The 18076-nt window shown below is 44.5% G+C and overlaps 1 protein-coding gene across 3 annotated transcripts; it reads right to left on the bottom strand.

The window, feature by feature from the left end:
* Positions 1 to 526: 526 nt before the first annotated feature.
* enc3 (ectodermal-neural cortex 3) lies at positions 527 to 17416 on the bottom strand. Of its 3 annotated transcripts, none has more exons than XM_035787487.2 (3): positions 17161 to 17416; positions 10883 to 12686; positions 527 to 1717 (listed from the first exon to the last, which is right to left on the bottom strand). In XM_035787487.2, the coding sequence occupies exon 2, from the start codon at positions 12677 to 12679 to the stop codon at positions 10910 to 10912; it is 1770 nt and encodes a 589-aa protein (XP_035643380.1). In that variant the 5' UTR covers positions 12680 to 12686; positions 17161 to 17416; the 3' UTR covers positions 527 to 1717; positions 10883 to 10909. The 3 variants fall into 3 exon arrangements, with proteins under 3 accessions (XP_035643380.1, XP_035643373.1, XP_035643376.1); XM_035787480.2 differs by lacking the exon at positions 17161 to 17416 and adding an exon at positions 16423 to 16566; XM_035787483.1 differs by lacking the exon at positions 17161 to 17416 and adding an exon at positions 16423 to 16566 and having other exon boundaries at positions 527 to 1714.
* Positions 17417 to 18076: the final 660 nt, after the last annotated feature.

Raw genomic sequence — 18076 nt, 5'->3', positions numbered from 1 at the left:
AATTTCCATTTGGAAGATGTTCCAGACAACTATATAATCAGGCAGGTACTATGCTGTGAAGTGAACAGCTGCAACATTCTGTTCATTCCTAGAAATAAACATGTGTTTTCCAACCAGATTAGTATGACATACAGTGAAGTATCAAAACTCCAGCTTTGAAAGTAAATGGTAGAAAATGCCATTCTTTAAAACGGTAAACAGTTGGTTTCACAGGTTTGACTTTTCTGACGTACAGATGTCTGTTTTTGTAGAAAGAGGAATGGCGGCATGTAGCTTAGCGGTGAAGCGCATTGGGCCAGTAACTGAAAAGTTGCTGGTTCCATTCCCCGAGCTGACGAGGTGAAAAAAAAAACATCTGTCGATGTGCCCTTGAGCAAGGCACTTAACCTCTAAATTACTCATGTGAACATGAATGTTTGCTGTCAAAATTAGAAAAAAAAAAGACAATTCCTTCTGCAAATCAAAACACTTTAAAAACCAACAGGCTAAAATATTAGGGTCCGACACAAATACTACTGAGATCGGATTCATGGTAAAGGGTCACTTTTATAAAAGATGTTTGAGTTGACAAATGAACATGAAAGACAACTTGGCAAAGCATAGCTGTGAAGACATCCTCGGGTAGATACGAGTTTAAACTTCAAGACAGATCCTAAAATTGGGTCTAATTGCATTTGAGCCATCCTGTGAATGTTCTGTTAGTGAGACAGTCTGTACAGTCAGAGCTCAGTTTAACATCCTCTTTCAGGCCATTTCCAGGGACAAACAGAACCGAAAACACACACACACACACACAAAGGTTGCAACAGGGGGTACATCCAAACTACGCACAAATAATAAACAAATAAACCCTGAGACAAGAAACATACTACAGGCATTTAGTCAAATTGTGATGTTTTTGTATATTCAGCCACGAGTCACATTCCTTGCAGTGTGTTTTAAGTTGAGAAAGAAGATACAAATTTAGTTGACCAAAATTGAGGGAAGTTTGAGTCCAAGTCTAAAAATAAACAGGAAATTTTGTTCTATGCACAAAATCATACACTTCACTTCCCAAAATTAACTCCCTCCTAACTAACATGGGCAAGGCCTCCTTGACTTTGTCACTAGTTCAACAAATGCCACCTGAGGAACACAGTCAATAACCCAGTGTTTGGAGGAGCCCAGTGGCTCAGACCCCATGCCCTTCTCTGTCAGAGCAGGAGAACCAATGTGGCAGCTCCTTTAAGAGTGACATCACAATCAGTCCTATCCTCGGCTGCAGTCATTCTGGAGTTGATAAGTCTCTGAAACGTAGAAATAGAATCCATAGAACAGATTCTGTTTGTATGCTCTGATCATAGTAGCAGTCATAAACACACTATGAGCCCCAGGACTCAGAAGGATGTACAGTACGGCATCCATGTTCCTCTGTAGTACAGTCCCAGCCTGGCATTCCTTAGGCTGCAGCACCCCCCCCCTTCCCCAGTGGTCTGGTGCAGCTCAGGCCAGTATCTCAGCAGAGGAAACATCAAATTAGGCGGGCTGGGAGGGACAGGCCGCTCCTCTCCTCACCCGACCTTAGGCCCAGTTTAGCCACACTCCTGCTCTGCAGCTGGGGACATGTGATTCTCTCCTGACTGCAGGCCTGGAGGGCAGGGTTGACAACCCCTCCTCACACCTCCACTGCATTCCACAGCCACCGAAGGGAGACAAGCCTGCATTCCAGACACCACTGCTGAGAGAGAAAGAAGATAAGCGTTAGGCATACCAAGAACTCTGAGTTTGTCCATGAGAATCATTCACATTTCTGTGAACACTTGCCACATGTCTAGCAACAGCTCATATACAGGAAGTGAGAATGCAGATACTGCAGTGTGGACCATTATAACAGCTCATCAGTATAGTGTCTTATCATGCTCATCAACATACCATTATTCATGCTTTATGATGGAGAGAAATTCCCACAAAATGTAGGATTGGAGTTGTTCCCATTACAAAAAAATATATTGTATTGCTGTAATATTATTACAAATAAAAAGAGGAAATAAAATCACATGCCTTAACCCTAATTTTGGCATAAACCAATACACATCCAGGCTTAACATGATTCTAGACCGACAAAAGTACTGCTTGTCAACTCTGGAGCTAGAAATCTGTTCAGCTGTAGATATGTACATTCTACATTGTGGTGATTCCTCTGGGTTCTGTAGCTGGACTCTCATATCCCAGTCTATCTTTGTGGCCTCAGATATTTTAGAATCTAATTTCCTTCCCCTGCTGTTAAGATGGAACCGTTCATTTGAAGGAAAAAAAAAAGTTATATTCTGAATTGCATTTTGGGAATTAATGCTATTCTGTCTGCAGGAGCTGTTTGTTTGTGTGTATAGGCGTGCCTAACAGACACCAAAGCATGGTGCGTTACAGCAGACAGAGACTGCTGGGGTAGTTTAAGGCAGCTTAATGAGATCATTACCATAGCAGAACCTGGGTATCCTCTCATCTCATCTCAGAGCAGAACCTGGGTATCCTCTCATCTCAGAGCAGAGCAGAACCTGGGTATCCTCTCATCTCAGAGCAGAGCAGAACCTGGGTATCCTCTCATCTCAGAGCAGAGCAGAACCTGGGTATCCTCTCATCTCAGAGCAGAGCAGAACCTGGGTATCCTCTCATCTCAGAGCAGAACCTGGGTATCCTCTCATCTCAGAGCAGAGCAGAACCTGGGTATCCTCTCATCTCAGAGCGGAACAGAACCTGGGTATCCTCTCATCTCAGAGCGGAACCTGGGTATCCTCTCATCTCAGAGCAGAACCTGGTAATACAGCAGGAGCCTGAGTCTCCTCAGTATCTGCTACTGAGGCTACAATCTCACATCACAGCTACGAAGGCCTGTACCCATTTACCACGAGGACTAGAGAGCGGCTGCTGTTCCCACCAGGGTAGACGACGAAAGCCGGCACCACCAGGAGTACTACCCTCTGCTGCCAGCCACCCTATCACTGTTTCACAAGTAAGGCACCTTTAAATATAGTTCTCTTTCTATTTAAAGTCAGGTTTCACATTGAGCTGCATTCACATTGCAAAGCAACTAATCTCAACTCTGTCCCAATGAGGTGAAGTACACTCTCAAACCTCAGAGATCAACGATCAGTTGTCACCACCTTTATTACCATCAGACAACACAGGCTGAGACGCACACAGACGAGCCTGTCTCTTCTTCATATTAGTAAAGGGTCAAACAGCCATAAACTCTCCTCTGTGTTACCACACAGTTGGCTTTTCACCTATTTCCTAACACCGGCCCATACCAGTGAGTCTGGTTAGTCCACTGCAGACAGTAAGCCAGAGAGTCTGCACCCTTTTCTCTATATAGTGTACACTACTTTTGGGCTTGGCCTGAGTGTACACAGAATCAGGAGTTGACTGTAGTTCCAGTCCTGCGCAGAAGGATGTATTTTCACCAAAACCCTGCAGCCTCTACCCACCCGGAGTCAATACTGCTACCCCACAATGCACTGGACCATGGCCCATCATCGCTCCGTCTCTGTCCAGTTCCTTGGTCTCTATGTTAAATCATTGTTAGCTACAAAGAAAATCTCCAGAACAAGCGCGTGTTTAATGATAAGAAATGCATTGAAAGGCTACACACCCAGTCATAAAAGAAGTCACATAAATCCAAAAGGACACCCGCTGCGTCAAACTGAAGTAATCAAGTGGCTAATTTCAGTTTGGCAAAGTGTCCCTCTCCCTTGAAAAGATCTGCTCATTAGACACCCCCCCCCCCCTGTCTGTGGGTTAAGTCAGACAGCAGACTAATGCAAATGAGCATTGTCTTACCAAAAGTTGAGCCTGACAAATTCTAGCATAAAACATTGTTCCTGGCAGACGCTGGACTGAGACTAACAGTGGGACAGAGAATACAGCTGTGGCAGACCAACACCCCCTTCAATGATACATGCAGACCAACACCCCTTCAATGATACATGCAGACCAACACCCCTTCAATGATACATGCAGACCAACACCCCCTTCAATGATACATGCAGACCAACACCCCTTCAATGATACATGCAGACCAACACCCCTTCAATGATACATGCAGACCAACACCCCTTCAATGATACATGCAGACCAACACCCCTTCAATGATACATGCAGACCAACACCCCCTTCAATGATACATGCAGACCAACACCCTCTTCAATGATACATGCAGACCAACACCCCCTTCAATGATACATGCAGACCAACACCCCTTCAATGATACATGCAGACCAACACCCCTTCAATGATACATGCAGACCAACACCCTCTTCAATGATACATGCAGACCAACACCCTCTTCAATGATACATGCAGACCAACACCCCTTCAATGATACATGCAGACCAACACCCCTTCAATGATACATGCAGACCAACACCCCTTCAATGATACATGCAGACCAACACCCCCTTCAATGATACATGCAGACCAACACCCCTTCAATGATACATGCAGACCAACACCCCTTCAATGATACATGCAGACCAACACCCCCTTCAATGATACATGCTTCTGAGGGATACATAGTGTAAAGCGTTCGAAGAAGCCCTGCAGCGCTGCCGACTCATCTGTTTTTAAAGTGATCATCAAATTATAGTCTGGAGATTAGTCGGCCATTTTAAGCACATCCTCCCTTTGTGTTCCGCACCATGGAGAAAAGGGCAATAAAAACCCTATTCGTTTTATGCAAATGATGCTGCGCCAAGAGCCATAAACCTGACAGATTGATTACTCTGGAGACTCAGGACAGTGTGGGCACGTGCCCAGAGTTCACCCTCACTCTCTCGGGGGGCTGAACACAGATGCCATTATAAAAAGGCTCATTCAGAGAGCGTTCCTGGTGGGCTTTAATAAAACATTAGTATTGAGCCTCCCTCCCTCCCTCCCTCCCTCCCTCCCTCCATCCATCTATCCATCCTCGGCCCTTTCTTTAAAACAGCAGTCTGGGGAGGCCCACTGAAGCCTGCCCACTGGCCTATGACCCTGCCCAGGTGTGCCCCATCACAGAGCTGCCCCACCGCCTCAGGTTTCAGTTGGAAAAGTTCAAATGGGCCTCTGTTTCTGGGATGTTTGTGAGAGGGGGAGCAGAGAAAGAAGAGGGGAGACGGGGGGGGTGAGAACAAACAGCCATTGCTAGGCCTGTTGGGTGTCCGGGGAAACCTCGTTGAACTTTGTGCTCAAATCTCCGGTTACATTCTGTCTGCCTATAGTCCTACACCAGCACAGTGTTGGGGCTAAGCTAGGATCCCCCCCACACGTCAGCTAAGACCCAGCTCCCTCAACTCATGATTAACTACTCTACAAGCACAAGGGAAAACAGAAATAATGTCATTACAGCAGAGTTCCTATTCTTTTACTCAAAAATAGTTCAATTAACTCTGTGGTGTAGAATAAGGGTTGAGTGTGATTGTGTCATTCTTACTGTGTAGGATTTAAAAACAAAACACTCAAAACCACACCCATCATTATATTTTCCTGCATGCTATTGCAGTTGCAAAATATGTTTGTTTCAAAATCTAATGTTTTTGCATTAATCTTATGCAACACAAATATACAAAATAACGTACATTTTTCTAAACTAATCCAATCTGTTTAACTTATTTCACCTGTTTCTGAAATGGTTGTTCCAGTTTAGACAGTCTCATTTATTCATCTTCCTAACCCGTCCTTCTGAGGTGAATCCAGGAGGGTTTTCTGTTTTGAGTCTGGCGTTTCCCTATTCTTTTCCCATTCATACAGTATCCATTTTGTTTCAATGTGTTAATACTGTGGCATTGGTACCTTGCTGTAATATTACTGGTGGAATTCTTTGCATGTTCCTGCTGCCATGTGTGATTAACGGAGCTCACTCAACAAATCTACTCTTTGACCTCTGTTTCTTGTCTAGACTAGGAGTCTGTGACAAACCATAATACGAGTGTTTACAGTCACAAATTGTTTTTTTTCCATCAACAGTGAGTGAATGGATTGTAGCCTGAATCTGTGGTCAGGAGAGAAGACAACTGAAAACTGGCTGTTCATCACACTAGAAGAAACCGCCAAGACAACTCAAATCTCCCCACTCCAGCTCAAATCTCCCCACTCCAGCTCAAATCTCCCCACTCCAGCTCAAATCTCCCCACTCCAGCTCAAATCTCCCCACTCCAGCTCAAATCCCCCCACTCCAAATCATTACCAATAGAACTGAAAGCCACGCCTTTATTCCTCTAGAATTAGAAGGAAAAGGGTGGTGTGTTTGTAGTATGAGTGGAAGACAGGGTGGTTTCATACCGCATGTAAAACACAGTAATAATAATAATTTTCACTTGTATAAATGCTTTTCACAACAGAAAATACATCTCAAAGCACATTAAAAGCTAAACAAATCAAACATTTAAAATTGAGATGGAACGTCTCCATCTGGCTTGGGATGAAAGGCTAGGAGTTGAGACCGTTTGGACGGGAAAGACCTTGTATCTTCAGAGGAGGAAGCATCAATAGTTCAGCCAGAGAGAAGCAGTGTGACAAATTGACCCAGAGCGCCTCTCTGTCGATACTGGTCCTTCATTGCCGAACATGTAGAACCCACCTGTGTGACACCACGGCTGCTGAAAAGTGCACAAACAGCCACCACATTTTGGCAGTGGTTAAACGTTGACTTGGAACTTTTTTTTCGTGCTCAAACTCCTCCTCTTTCTCTATTTATTTCTAACAGAAACAGGGTGCGCCTTTGGTGTTTCATCTGTGTCATTCTGGTCACGCACGCCGCGACCGACGTAGTTAGTTGGTTAGCTGTAGCGAGCCAGCTGTAGCGAGCCAGCTGTAGCGAGCCAGCTGTAGCGAGCCAGCTGTGGCGTAGTGAGCCAGCTGTAGCGAGCCAGCTGTGGCGTAGTGAGCCAGCTGTAGCGAGCCAGCTGTGGCGTAGTGAGCCAGCTGTGGCATAGTGAGCCAGCTGTGGCGTAGCGAACTGTAGCGAGCCAGCTGTAGCGAGCCAGCTGTGGCGTAGCGAACTGTAGCGAGCCAGCTGTAGCGAGCCAGCTGTGGCGAGCCAGCTGTAGCGAGCCAGCTGTAGCGAGCCAGCCGTGGCGAGCCAGCTGTGGCGTAGCGAACTGTAGCGAGCCAGCTGTGGCGTAGTGAGCCAGCTGTAGCAAGCCAGCTGTGGCGTAGCGAGCCAGCTGTGGCGAGCCAGCTGTGGCGAGCCAGCCAGCTGTAGTGAGCCAGCCAGCTGTAGCGAGCGAGCCAGCCAGCTGTAGCGAGCCAGCTGTAGCGAGCCAGCTGTAGCGAGCCAGCTGTGGCGTAGCGGACCAGCTGTGGCGAGCCAGTAACTCCTCCAGTATGTGTTGATGTTATTTCACAGAATTTGTTTTTGAACAGAAGCTGTAGAGAGCGGTAAGAAATGGCCCTTCTGTAGGAAAAAAAAAACAACGTATTCATCCATTTTCTTTTGTTTTAAAGCGTTAAATGACCTGGTATGATGGTGCATTGATCAGTTATACCGTTTAAATACTTTTTTTTTTTTTGCCCAAAGTTGATCTTTAAGAACAGTCCCTGAACCTCTTCTGCCATTTCTGGAAACAACATGCAGTATTTAAAAAACATATAATAATCCTGACGATGAAACCATGAAACCCAGGCTGCATTATTTGAATCCATAACAGCTATAAGCCTAAATGTATGTACTTTACAACGAAGTGTCAAGACTACGAGATGTAAAATGATCAACCCTCAGAGCAGTCAAACCCCAAAAATCTTTTTACTACAAATGTGTAGTGAACTCTCTCTAGCAACCGACTGGAGTGTTGTCGACACGAGGGAGAGAAAACACGGTTTTTTTTCTACCCTGGTTGAAAGTTTTCAGTTTTTACAGCGAGCGGCTCCTGGCTGCCAAGCAGTGCAAAATATAGCTCCTCTTCTCAGTTTCTCTCTCACTCGCCATCTCCCCTCCACACTGCCTTTCCCTTACTACCCTCTTCTGTAGACCGCTGACATGGTTTAGATGCGTCGTGTGTGTGTGTGTGTGTGTGTGTGTGTGTGTGTGTGTGTGTGTGTGTCAGTGGAGGCTGACACATAATGTCTGGAACTGAGTAAATGGAATGCCATTCCACTAATTATATTCCACCCGTTACCATAAACCCATCCTCCCCATTTAAAGTGCCACCAACATCATGTGGTGCGCGCACACACACACACACACACGTTCAAAAGTTGAGTCACTTAGAAATGTCCTTGTTTTTGAAAGAAAAGACTATTTTTTTTTTTTGGTCCATTAAAATGACATCAAATAGATCAGAAATACTGTGTAGACATGGTTAATGTTGTAAATGACTATTGTTGCTGGAAACAGCAGATTTTTTTTAAGGAATATCTACATAGGTGTACAGAAGCCCATTATCAGCAACCATCACTCCTGTGTTCCAATGGCATGTTATGTTAGCTAATCCAAGTTTAGCATTTTAAAAGGCTAATTGATCATTAGAAAACCCTTTTGCAATTATGTTAGAACAGCTGAAAACTGTTGTGCTGATTAAAGAAGCAATAGAACTGGCCTTCTTTAGACAAGTTGAGTATCTGGATCATCAGCATTTGTGGGTTCGATTACAGGCTCAAAATGGCCAGAAACAAAGTACTTTCTTCTGAAACTCATCAGTCTATTCTTGTTCTGAGAAATGAAGGCCAGCATCCCAGAGTCACCTACCTCTTCACTGTTGACATTGAGACTGGACAGAGGAACTCTACCTAGAAGGCCAGCATCCCAGAGTCACCTCTTTACTGTTGACGTTGAGACTGGACAGAGGAACCCTGCCTAGTCACCTCTTTAGGCGTTGAGAGCATCCCAGAGTCACCTAGTCCTCTTCACTGTTGACATTGAGACTGGACAGAGGAATCCCAGAGTCACCTCTTCACTGTTGACGTTGAGACTGGACAGAGGAACTCTACCTAGAAGGCCAGCATCCCAGAGTCACCTCTTCACTGTTGACGTTGAGACTGGTGTTTTGCGGGTACTATTTAATGAGTACTATTTAATGAGTACTATTTAATGAGTACTATTTAATGAAGCTGCCAGTTGAGGACTTGAGGTGTCTGTTTCTCAAACTAGACACACTAATGTACTTGTCCTCTTGCTCAGTTGTGCACCGGGGCCTCCCACTCCTCTTTCTATTCCGGTTATAGCCAGTCAAAACAGTAGTTACCTACAGCCATCTTTACCTCTGTACTGTTTTGAGAAAAAGTTGAGCTGTTCACTGCAGCTGCATCGATAAAGCCAGCCAGCCATACAAACATCCTTCCCTCCCGCTCCCAGATCGTCCACATGGTCCTCAAATCAGCCTGCCAATACCGCTAAACTGCATTTGCTTTTTTTTTTAAATAATTTTTTATCAGGATTGGAATGATTTTTAGTAGCGTATTTTATACTGAAAATATAAAACGCAACATGCTAAAATTAAAAATTTTACTGAACTACAGTTCATATAAAAGGAAATCAGGCATTTAAAATAAATTCATTAGGTCTTAAAAATGACTGAGAATAGACAGATACATCTGTTGGTCAAAACAAAAAGTAGGGGAGTGGATCAGAAAAACTGTCAACATCTCCAGTGGACATTCCTGCAGTCAGCATGCCAATTGAATGCGCCAAAAACTTGCAACATCTGTGGCATTGTGTTGTGAGACACAACTGCACATTTTTTAGAGTGGCCTTTTACTGTCCCCAGCACAAGGTGCACCTGCGTAATGATCACACTGTTTAATCAGCTTCTTGATATGCCACACCGGTCACATGAATGGATGATCTTGGGCAAAGGAGAAATGCTCTCTAACAGGGATGGAAACAAATGATTGAGAAAAGTTTTTTGTGAGTACGGAACATATCTGGTATCTTTTATTTCAACTTGTGAAATATGCGACCAACACACTTTACATGTTAATTTCTATTTCTGTTCAGTATAAATTGTGGTTGCGACTGCTATACCAAATTGACGCCCCTGTTGCCACATCCTAGGACCTAGAGGATAGAGCCTGAGGCCAGCTCACAGATATTGCACACTCCTCACCAAGGGACTGTAGTGTATTGCAAGCACAGGCCTGAACTCTGTCTTGCTCCTGTGCTGAAAGTGATTGAGGGCTAGAGCGACGTGGAGCGGCTCTGTGTCTCTGTAATTACTGCCAGGCTGACATTCATATTTCCTACTGCTCCATAAACTACTGACTTCTCCATGTTTATCATCCAACACCCAGCCAGAGGCCCCGATTAGATAATGTTGTAGTCATCGGCAACCATGACAACCATGACAACAGAGGACTGAAACTGTTTGTCGGTCCCTTCGATGTCCACCTGTGCCTGGGGTCACTGATACCGGACTGACAAGAGGACGAATGACTGATCTCGCCCGACCGAAAGTGTTGTAAAGTCCTCGAGCACCTGGAAAGCTTTATAAACCCAGTCAACTATTTGTATTAAGGCCATAGTGTAGTAAGGGTTGAACAACTATGAAGGAGAGTGATGCTTTAATATCGACTGAGACCAGAGTGGAACAAAGTGACATGACCTAGAGTGGGACGCATGTGTTCCCAATTCATTTTTCCCCCTCCCATTATTTTGTTTCCATTGCTGAAGTTCGATTTGAAACACATGGATTCGTTTTGTCTGTGATTAATCTCTTTAGTAGCTCTGCGGAGACAAACCGTCTCATTTGCATGTTTATAAAAAAAATAAAAAAAAAAGATATGTCCTTGCCTGTGCCACCCTCTTAATATGGTTTATCAATTTTATCTCCCCAACGACTGAGACACTGCAATTTCCATTCTTATTGTTTTTAAGAGTTTAACCTGGGTCTGTGTGACCTGTTATGTTTTGTCCGTGTTTGAAGAAGCAACTCACCATTTCTTCCTGTTGCCCCGTCAGTCACTACGCTGAGAGGTACTTCCAGGTGCTGACGAAAGCTGTGGGGATCAACGAGTAGGGCACGCTGGTCACGCTGTCCCACGAGTCTGTAGAGGGGTCGTAACAGTCCAGGGTCTTGCACCTCTGAGCCCCAAAGTATCCTCCCACCACGTACAGCCGGTTGCCCGACGCCACCGCGTGACAGCTGATCCTCTTGGCCATCACATCCCCGAACTTGGACCACTGGAACGTCTCACTGTTGAAGCGGTAGGCCGAGCTGGCCGAGAACTCTGTGTCTCCACCGATCACTACGACATGGTTGCCTACGACAGCCGCCGCCGTGTAGCGCCAGAGCTGAGGGCAGGAAGCAGGCACCGTCCACCTGTTCTGGACCGGGTCGAAGCACTGCACCTTGGGAAACTTATCTCGGTTGACGCTGGTGCCCCCGAAGACAAACAGCTTGTTCTTGGCCCCCACCACTGCAGCATTGCTAACCCCCTCTCTGAGAGGAGCTACGAGGATCCACTTGTTGGTCTGCGGGTCATACTGCTCCACCTGTTTGAGTGAGACTGACGGAGAGGCTGGGAAGGAGCCGGCCAGAGAGGTGTGTCCACCTACAACGTACAGGATGTGGTCGAGCTCAGCTGTCCCGTGTCCGAACCTGGCCACCAGCATGGGCGCTGCTTTGGACCACTCATCATGCAGGGTGTCATAGACCCACATGTCTTTGGAGGCCCCGTTCTCAGAGCCTCTCCCCCCAGTCACATAGACCTTGCAGCCAATGGCACAGGCGCTGCACTCCTTACGGGGGCTGGGGATGTCCGTTTTGGGCGTGATCTCCTTGGTCTTGTTGTCAATCATGTACACCTTGTCACACATGAAGGTCTGACCCCCCAGGAGAAGCAGGGCCTGGCTGACCTTCCTGGGCCTGGCGCAGAACCCCGTCACAATGCCGTCGTTCTGGAGGATCCTCATCTTACATCGCACTGCATCCTCCACGATCTCCCGGCCCACTTTGTGTCCCATCACCAGCTCCTCAGAGGCCACGTTCTTCAGCAGGTATGTCTCGGGCAGCAGGGCCAGACGCACACAGCGCAGCAGCTCCGGAAGGTCACCCAGCCTCCTCTCTATGTCCGCCTTTACCCAGTCTATCACAGCCTCATACACCAGGCTCTCATCCTCCACCTCCAGTTCCTCGCTGAACACAAGCTCCTGAACCTTGTCTTTAGGGAGACTAAGGAAGTCCTCCGTCCTGTTGAGGGTGGCGAAGTTGGCCAGGCACATCCTCCAGGAGAGCTCGTAGAGCCGCTGGCACTGGTGGGCGTCCGACAGCAGCATCATGCCCAGGCAGTTGGAAGGTGCCAGGTTTTTCTCTAGGAACTCAGAGCAGGCGTCTCGGATGTCATGAAACTGGAGCATGTCCCCGGCCTCCAGAAGGGATTCAGCGTTCTCCTCGTTGATGATGACGCGGGCCGAGTAGGCATAGTCTAACAGCAACTCCAGCACCTCTGGGTGCAGCGAGTCGTGGAAGTTGACCTCGGCATCGCGGCTCTCCCTCAGGCCTCCGTTAAACATGGCCTCAAAGTAGCGGCTGCAGGAGGCCAGCACTGCGCGGTGGCAAGGGAAAACCCGGTTCCCGGCCCTCAGGACCACGTCAGTGAAGACTCTTCGCTTACGGAGCAGGTTGAGCTGGGTCAGGAGGCTGTCCGCATGAGAGGTCTTGTGGAATAGCTGGATGTTCATGGAGCCAGAGCTAGAGCGGGACTTCCTGTTTTCGTGGTTGCTCACAGACATCTTGAACCTGGTGGGCAAACAAACACAATGTTAGTAAATATATCTACATATATTGGTCTAAAATGTCATTATGAATCATCAATTTCTTTAGCTTTACAGGCTTGACATGGTCTTGGATATTGAAATATGTTCCGACTTATTAGGGACATTTACATTACTAACATTTGCAACTTCTGTTTACACTAGCCTTGGGATATGGTTTGGCCAAAGCCACATTCCTGTTTACACTAGCCTTGGGATATGGTTTGGCCAAAGCCACATTCCTGTTTACACTAGCCTTGGGATGTGGTTTGGCCAAAGCCACATTCCTGTTTACACTAGCCTTGGGATGTGGGTTGGCCAAAGCCACATTCCTGTTTACACTAGCCTTGGGATGTGGTTTGGCCAAAGCCACATTCCTGTTTACACTAGCCTTGGGATGTGGTGTGGCCAAAGCCACATTCCTGTTTACACTAGCCTTGGAGTGTGGTGTGGTCAAAGCCACATTCCTGTTTACACTAGCCTTGGAGTGTGGTGTGGTCAAAGCCACATTCCTGTTTACACTAGCCTTGGGATGTGGCCAAAGCCACATTCCTGTTTACACTAGCCTTGGGATGTGGCCAAAGCCACATTCCTGTTTACACTAGCCTTGGGATGTGGCCAAAGCCACATTCCTGTTTACACTAGCCTTGGAATGTGGTGTGGCCAAAGCCACATTCCTGTTTATACTAGCCTTGGGATGTGGTGTGGCCAAAGCCACATTCCTGTTTATACTAGCCTTGGGATGTGGTGTGGCCAAAGCCACATTCCTGTTTACACTAGCCTTGGGATGTGGTTTGGCCAAAGCCACATTCCTGTTTACACTAGCCTTGGGATGTGGTGTGGCCAAAGCCACATTCCTGTTTACACTAGCCTTGGGATGTGGTGTGGCCAAAGCCACATTCCTGTTTACACTAGCCTTGGGATGTGGCCAAAGCCACATTCCTGTTTACACTAGCCTTGGGATGTGGTGTGGCCAAAGCCACATTCCTGTTTACACTAGCCTTGGGATGTGGTGTGGCCAAAGCCACATTCCTGTTTCATATGTGAGTAGTTTTGGGGTGGGGGTGCTGTAAAATGGGGGGCTGCAGACAAATCTTTTTGCCCATGCTGGCGCTGCAGACTTGTAGATCCGCTAATACAGGACTATTAAAGCCCAGTGCACTACTTTTGTGAGAGAAAAAATATATCGCCCCCCCAAAAATAACATAAGATTTTATGATTTATTGATTCAGGGGGTGCTGCAGCCCCTACTTCCTGCAGCTTTGGCGAGGACAGCTATTGGCATACCGTAAATACCGTTGTATATAGACAAACAACATAAGGATAGAAATTCAAACTATACAGGAGCTCCTCATCTAAGCCATGTTGCACATAGCGCTGCACACTTGATTAATGCAATGATTGACAAATGTACTGTACTTTTTAACATTTTATTTTACCTTCATTTAACTAGGCAAGTCAGTTAAGAACAAATTCTTATTTACAATGACGGCCTAGGAACAGTGGGCAGAACGACAGATTTGTACCTTGTCAGCTCGGGGTTTTGAACTTGCAACCTTCCGGTTACTAGTCCAACGCTCTAACCGCTAGGCTACGCTGCCGCCCCCTGCTTCACTATTTATATTTTGAACAACTTTTACTCCACTACCGTTCCTAAATAAAATTATTTACTTTTTACTCCTCACATTTTCCCTGACACCCAAAAGTACTTGTTACATTTTGAATGCTTAACAGAACAGATTTTTTTTTTTGCAATTCACACACTTATCAAGAGAACATCCCTGGTCATCCCTACTGCCTCTGATCTGGCGGACTCACTAAACACAAATGCTTGGTTTGTACATGTTGGAGTGTGCCCCTGGCTATCTGTACATTTTAAAAACAAGAACATTTGTGCAGTCTGGTTTGTTTAACATAAGGAATTTGATTTTTTTTAATACTTTTGATACTTAAACATATTTTAGCAATTACATTTACTGTTGATACTTAAGTATATTTAAAACCAAATACTTTTAATCAAGTCGTTTTTTACTGGGTGACTTTCGTCATTTTTATGAAGTTATCTTTACTTTCACTCAAGTATGACAATCGGGTACTTTTTCCACCACTGCTGATATGCTGGGTGCTCCGCTTCCGCATCCTTGATCGCCTTTGTCTGGTCACTTGTTTAGACTACAAACTTCATGTTCAACACCAAACTGTTCTTACTATTGCATCACCTCACTAGGCTTTTTTAATAAGCACAATGTCATGTTCTTTATTTTTCAGGAGGGGAGTAAAGGCTACACGCAACTATTTACATTATCAACATATTCGTACAAACTTTGTCGTCATTATTTAAATAATAAACACGATACAGAACAGTCAGTATAGTGATTTCATGTTCTTAGATGCTGAGTTACATGCAGCTATTTACCCTCACCGCTATATCAGCATATGGCCTAACTATGGTACGGAGCGATGCATAACGAATGCGCCCATTTTCAGACTATTTTTACCCGTCTGGATACAGATATACGTTCCGCTGCAAGACAGACACGCAGTCTAATTGGCGACTGTACATTACTTTTTCCATCATCATTGCAAACATTGAATAAGATGCGCAGTAGGCAGACAAGTCGTGTTTTTCTTCTTCTTCCAGGAACTACGATATGGCAGCAACTATAAAAAGATTAGCCCGCATCACACAAAAAGTGTCCAAACTATCCGGGAATGGGTCTTGCTTGTGCAACTACAATATCAGTTAAAACAGACAGAAGGTTATAGCCTTCATAATATTACATGTTTTGGATTGTACGTTCAAACCCCGAAATGTTGTATTTTATTTAAGCTGTGCAGAAATATGAGGCAGAGACATAAGCTACATCATCGTGGTTAAAAAGAGTGTGCGTAAAGAGATACACGTGAAGAGGAGGAGCAGCTACGAATGCCTAAAACAACGTGTGCAGAACGTGATCCGGATCCGAAGTTTTAACAGAGGTTTCTGGAAGGGACGGGGCGTGGGCGAAAACGTATCTGTGGCCACGGCCTTGTCTTTACACTGTAACACTCAGAGGGGGTATGTGGTATAGATGTGGTAGATCTCTCTTGAGCAGATCTTTCAAAGATGCACTAGGGAGATATCTCTCGGCAATTTCCTGGTTCCTAAAATTCTAAGAATGCCTAATTTCAGTTTGTTACAAAACAAGAAAGTATTGTGTAGATAAATCATAGTACCATCTAAAACTTTTTAAACGTAAATGTAAGTATTGAAATAGCGCACATAGAACAAATCTGCTTCTTAGACTTGCTTTCAATGAGAGTGACAGATCTATAACACACATGTACGTCTGTGAATTTGGTCAGGTTGTCCAAAAGTGTATTATTGGACCTAGTTTGTGGTGTAAAGAAGCCCTTACCCTGCCAGCATAGATGTTAAAGCATTGAAAATTAACCCTGACACTCCCATCCTGAATAAATACAAGCCTGGCCACAAAATGTCATTAGTCTATAAAGCCATCATCTCTTATCAGTAGGATGGATCCGGAAATGAACTCTGGACTTGGAAGATGAAAGGATACATGATAAGGTTTGTGTTTACACACTGGCAACAAGGGAATCAAACATCTGTCAAAATCTACCAGTAATCAATTATTTACTGACAAATGAATAAAAATAGAATTTAATTCTCATTAAATACCTAGTTATATTACATAACCAGGTGAGGTGAATAGGTATGCTACCTGGGTGTGGACATCCCTTTCATGGCTTTTATCAGCAGTTTACGCCGATGAATCACGGTGCCAACCTCCCATGACTTGTTCCCTCTGTAGCTCGCTCATTTTAGACGGTGCTACAGGCAACGCATTCAAGTCCCTGTGTAAAACCGAACATCACCTTCAGGCTATAAATTGTTCGAATTGTGCAACACTAAAAGCAAATTATGTAACTTAAATAAAAATATGAATTGATAATATTGTTTGATAGCCAAAATGCAATTCAGAATAACTGAATTTCTTCAAAAAATTATATACAATTAATTGTAGTTATTTCAGAAAACATTTCATCGCTTGACGGCAGAGGGAACTGTTTAATAAATTGAAATATTCACATTTCATGAGGCTGTCCCAAAAACACCTGCAAATCAATACAATAATAGAATACGGGATAAGAAAAATACAAACAGTGCTTTTAACCAAACGACCGAGGAGCAAACACGACACAGTGAAATCCCATTCGTTTCGCGCAGTCTTTTGTGCATACTTATTAGTAGCCGCCAAAGATCTGGACAGTCTTTAAATGTAAACCATGTCCAGCATGCGCTCAGTTTCTTCCGAACTTAGATCAGCCTGGCAAACATACACGGCTACAATTGCAAGCTCCGGATCAACGGATCGGATGTTACAAGCAGATAGTTACATTTCGGAAGTACGAGAAGTGTCAAACAAGAACGTATCTCTGTGATCGAAACAAATCCTTACCTAAATCGTCTTGGAGCAAAGCAGGAATATCCGAACAAAACACAATGCAATGGGCACCCAACTTCTTCGTGAGTTTAATGTATTAGTTCACGAAATAGCTTTCTAAGTAACGAAGTTCAGACGATGTTTCTCCTAGAAAGATGAAACACTGGTAACCCATCTGTTTTATTTCTCTGTGTTTTTAATACACAATAAATGTAAGCGTTTGCAAAGTTGTTCACAGTGCGTCTGCGTTGTAGACAATATCTACAGCTGTAACGAAGCACAACTTACAGCTCCATACGCACCTCCTACGTATGCTCTCGTCCAATCACAGCAGAGAAGAAAGTTTGAGATTCCACCCCTGAACAATTGAATAATATACTAATATTCTGCTATTTAAAAAAAATAATATCTTTTCATTTAATCTTTATAGGCAACTCGGCAATTACATATCCATTTTGTGACAGATATTGATAGAAAACATGACCAATAGTTAGTCAAGCTGTTTTTATCATTGTTTATTCAATATATATGATTTCTTTAAATGAAAAAGTTTTATAAGGGTTTGCTATACACTTCACCAATATGCTTGCATGTCTACAGACAAAAAAGAGGGCTATTGTACTACTACCCACTTACATGTACAGTACACATTGTAATGTGAGGTTGGTCAAAGTCCAGTAATACAGACTATGGCTCATTGTTTTTTGGGAAATTCTTGTAATTTTCTGACGGATTTAGTATGGTAATCAGTGATGTAGATTAGGGGAATTAGAAGTTATTACCGTGCCATTTAGCACACGTTTTTGTTTTAACACTGAATGGATTTATGCTCAGAGAGTAATCTCTGGAATTGTACATTAATGCCGAACTCAAAATTCCCCAATAGTATGCCATACCAACAAAACAAATGTAAGCACATAGAGAGAGAAAC

Source organism: Oncorhynchus keta, chromosome 1 (genome assembly GCF_023373465.1).
Source record: "Oncorhynchus keta strain PuntledgeMale-10-30-2019 chromosome 1, Oket_V2, whole genome shotgun sequence".
In the NCBI taxonomy this organism is placed as follows: domain Eukaryota; kingdom Metazoa; phylum Chordata; class Actinopteri; order Salmoniformes; family Salmonidae; genus Oncorhynchus; species Oncorhynchus keta.
The sequence above is the reverse complement of the archived record's forward strand: the minus strand, read 5'-3'. Positions and strand labels throughout refer to the sequence as shown.

Bases quoted from the DNA above. Each gene is read 5' to 3' on its own strand.
- enc3 (XM_035787480.2), bottom strand. From the start codon at position 16,445: ATGAAAGGGATGTCCACACCCAG. The intron at 12,687-16,422 runs GTAGCATACCTA...TTTGCCCACCAG, and splicing joins AAAGGGATGTCCACACCCAG to GTTCAAGATGTCTGTGAGCA.